At 37.6% G+C, this 13792-nt stretch overlaps 1 protein-coding gene across 33 annotated transcripts in view; it reads left to right on the forward strand.

Annotated features, from left to right (window-relative positions):
- LOC114137983 (neurexin-1a) overlaps positions 1-12411 on the forward strand; it is a 259399-nt gene extending 246988 nt beyond the window's left edge. For 32 of the 33 annotated variants that reach the window (XM_028006859.1, XM_028006862.1, XM_028006881.1 and 29 more), the window contains one exon: positions 10623-12411. In XM_028006859.1, the coding sequence (XP_027862660.1) occupies positions 10623-10927 (305 nt within the window). In that variant the 3' untranslated portion in view covers positions 10928-12411. The remainder of the gene's footprint in view (positions 1-10622) is intronic. The other variant, XM_028006860.1, reaches the window with a different exon arrangement.
- The last annotated feature ends 1381 nt before the right edge of the window (positions 12412-13792 follow it).

Genomic DNA, 13792 nt, shown 5'->3' on the forward strand with positions numbered 1-13792 from the left:
ATAAGTGAACCCAGGAGGTGAGCTCTGAAACAGACTATTATGTGAGCTGTACATGGCAAGGTCAGCTGTAGATCACTCTCAATCTCAGAGGATTTCTGTCCCCCAGCGGCCCCTTCCAGCCACTCAAAGACATGAATTGGGTAAGCTTGCTTATTGCCATGCTTTATTACCCTTACTTCCGGAAACCATGGAGGAGCACAGCTTATCACTTGGCAGGACTCAGATTAGATCACGCTGCACCAAATTGAATCCTCCCCCCTGGTTTTGGAACCCACAGAGGAATACAGAGGGCCATGATGCAGTAACACATCTGATTTGTAAGAGGAGGAGGATTCAGGAGTGCTCAGGTTCTCGGCAGCCCGTTTCTGACAGCTGAATATCACTGCAACTGTGATTACAATAACATGTTATACTGCTATCTTTGTGATGCTGGTTGGGCAAAAAATGCAAAGGTTTCTGAAGGTTTTTGCTTCAATAAGATTTCCCTTCAAATTCTTAGAAAAATAACCGAAATATAAGTAGACAATCTGCATAAAGACCTCACCTCCAAGGTGTTCTCATATAAATGCTGAATAAATCCTGGCATTTAGCTTAAACAACTTCTGCAATTTCCTCTGAGTAGGAATAGCTCATTTGAAGGCCAATATGAAGTGCCGGCCAATCAGCTGGAGAAAATGTAGATACAGACTTGGTTGTGTGAAAATAGCACAGCGAACAGTCTGGCAAGATCACAGCTGGCGCTGATTTTCCAGCCCTAACCTCAGTTTTCATGGTGAAAGTTAATGGAAGGGGTTGCTGGGGAGCTGCATGGGGTCAGATGGAACGGATGTCTCTTACCTACCTGCCTCATTTCATTGGCATCAAGCCTGCCGCTGTTGGAGGGGGCGAGGAGGTGCAGCTGCTGTATGTGATCCACATCCAAGGTTACATGTTACACTCTGCAAATGTCTTTGTTCCGCATTATGTTTTGTTATTTCTTCTCATCGCCATCAATTATCTGCAGACGTATAGATTTTGTTTTTGTTCTAATTTGTACAAAGCTTTAGAAAACTACTAATTTACATTATGTTATAAAACATTAAACTAAACAGCAATTTAATATAACAATAAGTTTAATATAACAATAAAACAATACGTTTGTTGCTCCAAGTATATTTGTTTTAATTGTCTGTTTGAGCTGATATTTAATTGCCTCTTTGCAGAAAGATTAAACATGAATGGAAACAGCTACTCTATTCTGGTGTGACAAAATTTCTCAGATATATTAAAGATTTCTAATTAATGGATACATAGTTAGGCCAACTCTGCAGTAAAACTAAATCACAGAAAAATAGCACGTCCTTAGTGAGGAAGCTAGCTACTTCTTGTTATAAAAATATAACTTAACAGAACTGTCATGTTTTTTGTAGCAAAATTTATCAAAATAGCCTTCTGTTTAAGAAATTGAAATAATTTTTAATCTAAATCTGCCTGATGTGTGAATAATTTACTAATAGATCAGCCACACTAAATAGTGTTTTAGCTCGAGCAAGGTGATTACCAAAAAGAAATGTTTACACAAAACCAGACAAAGCAACATTCAATGACCAACTGAAGGGTAATGAGCCTGTTTGCCTTACATCAGGTCGTCTCTGGATAGTTTTTAAATTTTGTAGAGATGACTTGCACATTATTATTTTAGGCCCTGAAGGCCTCTCTTTTCCTGAACAATGGTTAAAGTACAGTCATGCCACAGTGGGCATCTATTTTCTGGGAGAAAATGATTAAACAGTATGTTAGCTGAATTTAATTTATCATTCGCACTTAAAGGTGTGGGGGTCTCATGAGACTGCTTGTAGGATATATGGAGAAACACACCTAATGACATAGATAACTCTCGATGAATAAAGTGTTCAGCTAACACCTTCTCGAGGGAGATATGTGATGTTTTTCATTCATTAGATAATGAATGAAAAACATTCAATACAAATATGTTCAAAATTTGTAATTGATTTTCTTTTTTTCTGTCTTTAGATCTTGATGTGCTAAATGCAAAAATGAACTTTAAAAGATCTTACTGAAAAGAAACTAGAAGGCCATTTTTCAACCAAAGTGTTTTCCTCTTCAAATTTACAATTCATTTCCCCTTTAGAGTGCACAAAATTGAATGAAACCACCTTGAGCATGCCAGCTGGATTTTTTTAGCCTTCCATCATTAATTAAGTTCAAAGATTAATTGTGATTTCTTTAAAAGCAATAATCTCCCTGACAAACACACCAAGCTGCCTCAGTTACAATTTGAGTTTCACTTTTCTGCATTTCACAAAAAAATAAAATAAAATATTTCAACCCCTTACTCTTAGCTGCAGCAGCCGTTCACTGTGAATTGCCCAAAGGCGGGTTAAGGTTAATCATCTCTCGTTTCCTACTCTCTCTGTGCTCTCTCATCATATTCTATCCTCGAGCATTCCGCTGTGACATTAGTAGCTACTAATGTGTTTGACATTTGTTTTAATAGATTTAATTTATGGGTGTGGAAACAATACATAGAGTAAACCAATAAATCAACCAGCAAATGAATACTCTCCTTAACCCCAGTGGCAATGACTGGAATGCACCCAGCCAGGAGAACAAGAAATAGGGTAAATTATTGCTTTAAAAGTAGCTGTAAGATTAATGAAACATTAAGAGCACTGTGGTGGTTTAAGAGGTCACTGCCCACATTTAATAGGTTACTCAATCATACACAGTTGGAACTCTATATATTATTTTGTTCTTTGCTGAAAAACATAGACTATTCTCTTGACTGCCACTAGCAAGGGTGATTTTAGCCAAAAAAAAAAAAAAAAGAATGCTTATTCAGTAATGTCACAACTCCCAACCTTTATCCTCATGCAAACTGATATTTCTGGGGGGATGGGAGGGGGGTTTCAGTATTTTCCCAATTTATCTTGACATTCCCAAGGAATTTTGCTATTTTGTTTGTTTTCCCTGCACTATTTCACTAAGGATTAGGCCATTCCGCTCTTATTTCTACATTCTATTTTAAATGAAGTGTGTTCTGGAAGAAAACAGGATTTCACACTTACTGTCAGTCTTTCTCTGTACTGATCCCCCACCCATATTTATATTTTCAATTATTCTTTTTTTCCTACTGCACATCTTTCTGGTGTGGTGACATTGATGCTAACACAATGTGTCTGCGCATAAGCTTAAGTAGGGCATGAAAGACTTTGCTTCACAGAAAAAAAGAAAGAAAAAGCAGAACCACAGGTCATTTGCAGCAATATTATGAGAAGATAAAAGCTCAGAAGTAATGTGGAGATATCAAATAAGTGGAATGATTTCTAAAGATAAAATAGCAATGTCAGTCTTTTAATCTGCAAAAACAAATGTCCCTTCACATCTTGTCAAATCTGTGCAGTGACAAAAACTTTAATCCTCTTGTGTTCTGGCAGCAAGAAAGGATTTTTTTATTGCTGTTATGTCACACAATTATGAAATATCTAGCTTCAGATTATCTACATGGATCACAAATATAGATTGCAGGAACGTGTGAGCTGACACTTTAGGAATCTAATCAAGAGATAAATTCCAGACTTGAGGCATTCAGGCCAAGTGAGCTCAGTCCTCTACTTTCATCTTGGCTCCTTTAGTTGAATCCCTCTGGGGAAAACGGTTTAAACAGCACCATACCTTTTACCGAGCTAAATCAAAGACCTTTTAATAATTCTCCCTCCATTTCATGCTCACCCAGCTCACAGCTCATCATCCACCATCAGCATAAGCGGAGCCACTTCAGAGACACACATGTAAGCTATCACGAGGCAAACTGCCAGCGTGTCTCAAGAACATGATGGCTTGCATCACTTCTTGAGGACACAAAGATAATTAAAGAGAGAGGAGGGGGATTTAATAAATGCTTTGGCTCTGCTGCTGTTGATACAGTGACCGGTCCCCAGACTGATCCCCGGCTCTGTGACAGCTTTGACAGCTAATGATATAACTGGATATGTGAAATGTGATAGTGTAACACTAATTTGGTTGACAGATTAACAGCAAAATATCACAAAGCAAACCAACTAAGTCTTGCTTCCTACGGAAGCAGCTCACTGTCTAAAAACCATTTAAAGTATAGCTCCTTTCAAAAGTATTCAGACAATTAAACTTTTCCAGAATTTGTCACAACCACAAACCTAACTGTATTGTCAGGTTGTTTGGTTTTTTAAAAGATTGAACTATGTTAAGTGATACACATCATTTTCAAAACTAGAAAATATGTATCTGAAATTTGTGCCTATAGTATGTCAAACAGCCTAGCAAAATGAATGAACAGGAAAATTCTCTACACATAATATTAAGTTACACTCCACAGAATAATCCATGATTACTTGAATTTGAGAATACAGACCCACAAACAGGGAGGGTTCCACTGCTTTTCCAAACTTAAAAATGTATGTTCTCACATACAGCGTTTATACAGTCTGACTGACTTTGAATTGTTTTATAAAAATTGGCTAAGCTGATCGGGATATAGTTTAAAGGTTTGTCCCTGTCAGCTATAATTTCAGCTTGTAGGTGGTTCTACAAAATACCAACTCAGGGAAAGTGAACAGAACATTTTAAAAGTATTCTATCCAATTCTATCATTTTATAAAGTTAGATGCTGTTTTATATAAGGGGTTTGCAAAATGCCCTCCTAAAACACATATGATTGATTGGCTGTAACTTGACAAAATGGCCATGTGTGCATGGCACTCTAGCACTGCGAAAACCCATAACTAAATTAAGTGTTGCCCAATTTATCAATCAATTTATTAAAAAGGATACTTTTCACTTAAAATAACACAAACTAGTCTCAACGGTTAATAAAAGGTCAAGCCAGTTTATTCTATATCCTCAATTGCGATAGTTGTTTCATTACCTCCAAATAAGCCTCTCACACGCCTGAAATAAACCAAACCCCACCACCAATCCCCCACCCACCCCACTCTGCGCCTTCCTTCATCCGTGACCCTTATCAACCTGCTCACCCTGTGACAAATTACCAAACAAATGAACCCTCACGCTGGAGACAAATGAGGAAAAATAGTCTTTGAAGAGAACCATTTATTCAAATCCCACTTGACAGGAGAGTATCTCTGATCCTATTTCTTTCCTTGAGTGCATGTGGCAAAAACAAAGTCAGGCAAAGAGAACTGAAATCCACAACAGGCTTTTAAATGACATGTTCCCTGATATCTTCGCCAAACGGGCTCATGTATCCAAGCTGAAGAACCCTGAGAGAATCAGGAGAAAAGACGCTTTTTAAAAAAACAAATTGCTGTGGCAGACTGACACTTGAAGCCGAAGCAATCTCAGCATTTACGTGTTTTGATTGTTCGGTTTTATGGCCGCCATTGTTCTTATCCTGCTGTTGTTTTGTTTATCGCTTCCATTTCTTCATCTCTTCTTGAGAAATAAAGGCAAATGATTTGTGGCGAAATGCCTGAAACATTAACTGTTGTCCTTGTAAGTAAACCAGCAAGGGCTTTATGATGGCCCTGAATGTGATACTGTAATTTAAATCTCACTCTGGGATGAGATGAAGAGGACAAAGTTATTTTGGCAGCTTTAACACAAGTGCAATCCTTCAAAAGTTAACCCTCCTGAGTTTACCTCCATCGCATCACAAGCGCACCCCTGCTATGCTGCCAAGAAGCCAGGCGCCACTTTAAGGTCATTTTCCCCATGTCTAATTTTACCCTTGGGTACGCTTGAGTAGAGCGTATGAGAGCAGCCATCATTTTAAACACTTGTTTCAGGCGCTATTTCTTTCTCAGTTTATGTGCCTCCGTTCTGAGGTGATGGAGTGCTAATGAACAGACAGGCAGATGCAATTTGCCTGAGGTCCTTATGTGGCTTTCTTGAAGGCCTGATGTCGAACACATTACTGTGCCTCAGCTCAATGTGAGGGAGATTGGGGCTCACGGGTAACAAATGGCCTGAATCATGAGGTTCATCAGGTGATCTAGTGGACTATGGCAGATTCAATCAAGCGGCGGTTTGAAATATTCTACCGAGACTAAGTGAGAGCTAATGAGTTGCTATGAATGCATATCGTTATAGACTAAACTTGAAGGTTCTCTAGTAAATTCAGTGTTGTGTATGGTCACTGTTGACTAGTCTTTGTTAAGATATATATATTTTTAGCTTACCCATAATGAAAGAAATAAAGAATCGTGGTCAGCTAATTGAGGCTTTAACGTCTTAGTATGAATGCAGTCTGGGGGGAGCCAATCAACAGATCCAGGCAGAAGGAAATAACAAAGCCCAGAGCTGGAGGTGTCAGATCACACAAGAAGAACAGCTCACTGTGGGACTTTTGTCACATGGCTCACCGCTGATATTTCAGATTGTGGCTGCCTGCCTCCTCAACTCTTCTAGCTCAGTTAGCTCACAGGAGGAGCCAGCCAAGGTTTTAGATAAAACCCCCAGAGTTTCAGACAGAGGTCTCTCCCTTCCATCAATCTGTTATCTACTCTCTGAACTCTTTCGACTTTAAAAGGACAGACAGCAAATATGAAAATAGCTCGATGTTTAATGCCTGAACAACGGCTTGCTGGGGACGTGCCTAGTCAACCAGTGGCTTTTGCCCACAAGGCGAGGGCATTCTTCACACCTGTCTCCAAGGATAAGTGGGCTTGTCACAGGCAAAGCTAATCTGTTGCAACGCTCAGTCACACTCAATCCCCTGGTGGAACGCTGCGCTTGTCCTTGAATGTTTGCTGGCACTGGAAGCATACTTGGGCCGCTGATCGGTCTAAACGTGGTGGAAAACATGTCAATGAGGAGCAGCGACCTCTTGTCTCTTTACAGACAGCTTGGAGGACTTTTGCCCTTTACAGTTAGCACTTTTAATGCTTATAGCTCCGGAAGGAACAAACTCATCCTAACACAAGGATATATGCTGTCTGTGGAGGTAATTAGCTTGTGAATAACACAGCTCAGCACAGTGCCTGTCTAAACATTAAAACGTCACTCAAGCGGAGACATAAACTGAGTCTGTATTTTACCTGATAAAACCTACAACACAGAGACAGCACAAAACAACAAAAGGAGCTATCAAATGCACTGAGTCAGTCTTCTTATGTGTAATCACCAGCCTATTCACTGTTGAAAATTATACTTTCAAAGTAATCACACATTTTAACATCATATTGTATAAACTTTGCATTTATGGTTTTCAGAAATGTTTCCCGTGGTAATTTGTAATAAGTAGGTGGAAAAACATATTTTTGTTCAATCATGAAATAAGGACTGGAGTAGATGAAACAAAGTGCTTACACAAACATCAGTACCAGCAAAATGTTGTTGTCTATGTTTCTTTTTGATGTAGTTAAGTTGCTTTGGACTGAAGACTGAGTCCTTGGAGGAGAAGGGAGATACTTGTTGGAAAATACTACTCTGAATAGATCAAAGGAGTTGAAGGATGACTTGTGAAAAGGAGAAACGCTAAAGACATTTTTAGAGAAATAGTTTCATTTAAAAGCTGAGGAATGCAATTATTTTTATAGCACACCATTAACTGAGAAGAAAAAACCAAGAGATAAAAGAAAAGGAACAAATTGAGGGGAAAAAGACAGCGAACATCAATAAATACAATTAACGATTGTTTTTATTTTATTCAAACACAATAAAATCAATGTCATTAACTTCTGTATCTGAAACTTACAATGCTTCCCAGCTGAATGGGACAGACATTTTAGTTATATGAAGAAACTCTGAAATGATTTTATTAGAACTAAGGGGCAACTAGAATCAGATTCAGTCTGATCCAAAACACTGCAGCTGTCTAAGGGTCAAGTTAAAGTGTTTGTGAGTACTGCAGCACATGCAAACCTGAATCTGCATGTTCTTCTGATTTTGATACTAGAAGCAGAACCTCCCTGAAACAGATGACGTCTCTCTGCATTAATGCAATTTGCTGAAGGTTCAATTAGATGTTATGCTTGTATTTAGGGAAAAGGCCATCTATATTGTTTTATATTTATATAAATCACAAACTGTACAAATTCCTGGGCATTCTGAAGGCCTAAAACTTTCAGAATACTTGTGTTTCAGAATATTTGCTACATAGATTCATAGATTTTCCACAAAAACTGATGCTGATAGCTTGTAGCTTAAATATTATCAAAATTAATTAAATAATTTTTGTCTCTGAATAACCTAGTCATGCTGATGCATCACTATTTTCTCTTGCAATCTCCAGCATCACCTGTTGAGTTGGAAAAGTTAATATTTTACTCTGACAGCTTTGGTGAATTCTTATTCAATTCTTATTCAAAACTTGGACTTATTTGCTGGCAATAGTAAAACATTTGTTTCTGTCACCTTAATTACTACAGCACCTCTTACATTCGTGCTAAAAGGGGACAATTGTGATCTGACGCAAAAATAAGTTCAAATTGCTTCCATCTGCTACACTTGCTGGGTGTGTTTGTGTCAGCTTTTGTCTAGTGATATCTTTTTTTTTAATCCAGTGCATCAGTAGCAAAAAATGAAGGAGATTGAAATGCTTTGTGAATTCCCTTGTAAACTTTGAGGAGTTTGTTTGAGATATTTGGATTTAACAAAAATAAATAAATCTTGAGCCCTCTATGTGGATTTTGTGTTTGATTCTAACTTTGGAGACAGTAAACTTCACAGTAGAGCAGAACCTACTGCAGAATTATATACCAGCACGAACATTTTCCAATGATTTAAGAAGTGGGTGTTTTTATGGTTTAGAGGATTCTAAACCTGTCCTGCAAGCAGCAAAAAAGCCTGTTTAAGATTTTAGAGACCCATAAACCTATCACCCATCTTTAGATAGTTGGGAGACTAGATCCACCAGTCAGATTCAATTCAATGCACAATTCAAATACAAAAAGAAATATCCACAGGAGGAAAGTATGGATTTAATTTGAAGGTTTTTTCCACAGTATTTGTTTGTAAAAGTTTTATTAAAAGTATGAGGAAGAAAATCAAAGAGAATGCTCTTAAATTCTGAGAGTTTTACAGAACTGATGACTAACACAAAAATACAACAGACAGACATGACAGAGAGACTGGGTGATATCAGGCAGCTCATGTGTTTCCAGAATACGTTCGATTGAATGGTATTGTTTTGGAAACAGAAGTGGGAGCAGTCTTTGGCTCAATCTGCTTAGTCAGCTGAAGAATTGTTTCTTTGTGAGAGATTTATTTTCAGCGACTGTGTGATACTGTCGCATCATGTCTAATGCTGTATGTAAGGAAAGCTGAAAATGTTGTCTGTTCATTCATGACTGTGCTGTAAAACGAGTAATGAGCCACAAGCTTTTAGCTGTGTTTTTCAGTGAATCCCTAACACAGTAGTTTGCCCGTTTTGTCTGCAAATTTAGAAGATTTCTTTTGCATGCTCCATTTCCCACTCTTCCATCTCTGATTGTTTTGTCAACCAGTTTCCTCCTCTTGGGTCAACAGGAGTAGGTTTTCCAGTTGTATTAAAAATTTAATCTGTTGTTGCTTGTTGAGGAAGCTTTCAGTTACTGAGCCTTGCTCTGTGGTACAAGCTGCCTTCTGGCCTCTAACATCTACATTCAACAGTGTCTTTTCTCCAAGGCTTTTAGTTAATTACTATCTGTCTATGAGTGGGTAGGCATGACTTGCATTGTTTACTATATGTTTTTGCAATGTGTTTACAAGTTACGTTGTAGTACTGTGTTAGTGGTTAATTTAAATTTTACATTTCAGTTATTTTCTTATATTTGTGATGAGCTTATTTTTATTAGGTCAAATTTCTTTTCTTATTTTGTTACCAAAGGACAAATGTTTTTTTAGAGTCTTGTGATTCTTGGTTGATATATGTAAACAAATTACTGGGATCCATGACACTAATTGTCAATTTGTCAGAAACTACTAGCAAACTTCCTCTTATAAGAAAATCCAGTGCCTTACTTAAATATTTTTCACATTTTGTCAACTTAATTTTGCAAATCTCCATGACTCTATGTTGAGATTTTTTTCAATAGACTGCACAAAAGAGCTCAGTTGAGTGGAAAAAAATAAATAATAGAAAGTTGTGACATGCATATGTAATCCACACCCTTTTAATCTGATACTTGTAAATAATATCCAATTTCCTTTGAAGTAATCTAATGAGTGTATTTAATCGATGCTTACAGCCTCACTGAAATTGAACTAAAATTTAACCTTGTCAAATTTCAAGTTGGCTTGTAGAACCACCAGCAGTAACAAGTCGTTCTACAAAGTGAATATAAATGCATGCCACACTTTTCAGATCCTTATTTGTGAAAATGTTGTTCTTTTTCTTACAATTCACAGTTATGCAGTACTTTGTGTTTGCCTGTCTTGTGTAATTTCCATAAAATACATCAAGGTTTGTAGTTTTAATGTGACAAACATCAAAAAGGTTAAGGAGCATGATCATTTTCTGCAAGAGACATCATGGTATGTCAAGCATAATCTCTCATGTAATATCTAGTCATAATTCATGTGCTGAATGAAACTTTTTAAAGTTCAATTTACTGCTTAAAATGATATGATAGCAATGATAAGACGTTGAAGTAAATGCATGTTAGAGCCTGTTAGGTAACTGTATGTATTTGTTTTGCCTGCAGCCAGTCCCACAGGATCTGGACCGAAGGGTTATCCGGGCACGTCAGAGGTCTTCCGGGAGTCCAGCAGCACAACGGGGATGGTGGTTGGCATTGTAGCAGCAGCTGCCCTGTGTATACTCATCCTCCTTTATGCTATGTACAAGTACCGTAACAGAGATGAGGGATCGTATCACGTGGATGAGAGTCGCAACTACATCAGCAACTCAGCACAATCCAATGGCACAGTAGTCAAAGAGAAACCCATCAACAACCCGAAAACCTCCAGCAAGAACAAGAAGAACAAGGACAAAGAGTACTACGTGTGACTGAGGACCATTTGGTCTTTTCTAGACCGACATCTGTCTCAAAGATAGATCAGGACATAAACATGTGTACAGGATAATAACAAAGATGAACAATATTTAGTCATTTTTTTCTTACAAGCTAATGCCCTACAAAATAAACTGAAAATAAAAATATAAATTTCTTTACTCTAAAGAACCCCAAACAAAAAGGACATACTGTCCAGAGAGAGACTCAAAGGAAACGGACTGGCTAATATCTAAAATGAACCAAACAATAATAACCCATGTGTGACTTGTTCCTGGGCCAGAGTAATGTCACCCATCTGTCATGTTTCTGGGAACAGAAGAGTACAGACGCACTTTGCAGACGGAGATTCAACATTACAAACTGCATTTACATTGCCTGTGTTTGTGTGGTTGACTTTTTTTTCTAGAGAAAATGGCACACTGCATCAATAAATACATACCATAAATATGCCAAACATTGACTCCAGAAGGGAAGGAAGGACGAAAAGAAATCTCATGGTGGAAAATTTCAGGCCAAAGCATTCACCGAAGAGGCAGTGAAGTCCGGCCAAGACTTATTTGTTTCACTGAGCTGTTGCAGTGTAAAGATTAGAACAGATGGTTGTGTCTCATGAAATGGTCTGATTTACAAGGACAGTTCTTTGAGAGAGAAAGTGGAGACCTTCATATTCCACGTTGTGTGATCTTAAGGGGACAGCGTTTCTCCTCGGATTCCTGGGGATCTGAGAAAAGGTTACCACCTGGGAGCCATGCACGCAAATTATCTTATTACAGTACATATGTTTATAAACAGTACAACCACATCTATATGTGCTTTCTGGACTGTGACAAAGTGGTGTTTTATAGCCTGTTGTAAAGATGATGCAAAATATAACTGCTCCTCAACCATTTTGGAATAAAATCTATTAAAAAAAGACAATAAAAAATAAAGATACATATGTGTTAATAGGTGTTGCTAGACATAGAAGATTTTATGAGGACATGTTTTTCTCTCAGTTGAATGATAATTTGAAATCTCCTTGTTTTTACATGTATTCCTATATAGTTTTTATACAAATGCCAACCTGAGATAGATAATCCTGGACCAGTAATAGCCTATCCATTCCCGAAAACCACACAAGACACCAACAATGGAGTCTCGTGTGAATCTCTTTCAAGGAATCACTGCCTTTCTCCTCCATCCTGATTTAGATAGGTGAAAATGAAGAAGAATATGAGTGGTGATGATTATGAGGCTGGATTAGGAGAAATTAATTTGTGTGCGTGTTTTTTTTTCCCCCAAAGTGGTACTAAAACAGTGGACGATGTGTGCTTGGGCTGACCCTAAATCCTGAGGAGAATAGGTCAAATAAGCCTCCATTTCAACTGTTCTGTGTTTGTTCTGTCATTCTGTCTGTCAAATCTGCTTTCCAGATCTGTACTTGGAATGAGTATGAGGAAAAATGACCATGAACTATAAATGATGATTATGAATTCTCTTTGTTTGCTGCTCTTTTGTTTAATTCCAAGTCTTTTATTTCAAATGTATTTCTTGTACTCCCAAGTTTAAAAGGTTTCCTTATTAAAACTAGTTTTGGAAAAGCAAATTAATAAAACATTACCTAAGTGAACTTAAACTAGTATGATGACAAGCTCTATAATATAATTGCAGGTTTTTGTGATTAGATTTCCTCCAATCCAGTATTTTTTATTTCAGATCTGATCATGATATCAGAATTTTAAAATCTGTTCATGCCAACATTTTCTGATCCTCAACGCCTTTGGTATTGTTTACAATCATGGTGTTGTAAAAAGGTATATAGGAATAAGCCGCACAATCACTTCAAGTTATATTTACCGCATTTGCGTCCTTCATCTGTACTTTTTCAATAATTACAAAACAGGCATCAGGAAGATGCCCTTTTCATGGCTATAATGGCATTCTTGTCAGATTGCTGAGCTGCTAAATTGACTGTAGAATTGGGAGAAATTATGTTTTGTTTGTATTATTTACTTTTACTGTTACCTATTGCGGAGATCAGTGTGTAGATGAAAACTAGTTCTCAGTTGTCTCACCTGGTTAAATAAATCCAAGCACTGACCTCTGAGAGAAATTTGGAGAAATGTTGAATGGTTACAATAGACCTCAAAATATAAATGTAGTGGTTTTATGTCTTTTTATGTGCCTACGGTCTGGGACTTTGTTGAAGTTGAAAATGGAGCTAAAACATTCTGAAAAGTGACAAAACTACTTGCAAACAAGCCTTTCTGCCAAATAGGAGTTAACTATTTCAGTTAACGAAGTCAAAACATGTGATAACGATGTATTTAAAATATATTTTTGTTGCAGAGTGCAACAGCAGATTCTATTGTTAGAGTTTTTGAAGACTGGTGTTGCTCTAGTGGGGTTTATTCATTTTTTGGTGGCCTGGAAGAAAGACACAGAGAAAGGGGAAGACATGCGGTAAATGGACCGAGATAGGAATCAAACCAGAACAGCTGCTTAGTCTCCACAGATGGTGCACCTGCTCTACCACTGAGCCATGTTGCACCCCCTGAGCCTTTCAGCTCCACAGCAGCTAGATGTTGAGAGCTAAATAAATAAATAAATAAATATAAGCAATGTTCCCTATTTCAGTTAGCCTTCCTGTCATTCCTAAAACTCTGTTGCTCCTGTGTACACTTCTGCTTTTCCTCTGTTATTATTTTTTCTTTTTCTTTTTGCACGAAATACAATCAACAAGTATCTCTTATTTTCTTGTTTTCACCAACGTTTTTCCAAAGAAGATGATGCTGAGTCCTCCCTCTGCAGGCAACGGATATTCCACTGACAGTAGTTTCTCATTGCAGGCTCTGTCCATATGTTTAAACATTTGGCTG

The sequence above is a fragment of the Xiphophorus couchianus genome, chromosome 22 (assembly GCF_001444195.1).
Source record: "Xiphophorus couchianus chromosome 22, X_couchianus-1.0, whole genome shotgun sequence".
Lineage (NCBI taxonomy): Eukaryota > Metazoa > Chordata > Actinopteri > Cyprinodontiformes > Poeciliidae > Xiphophorus > Xiphophorus couchianus.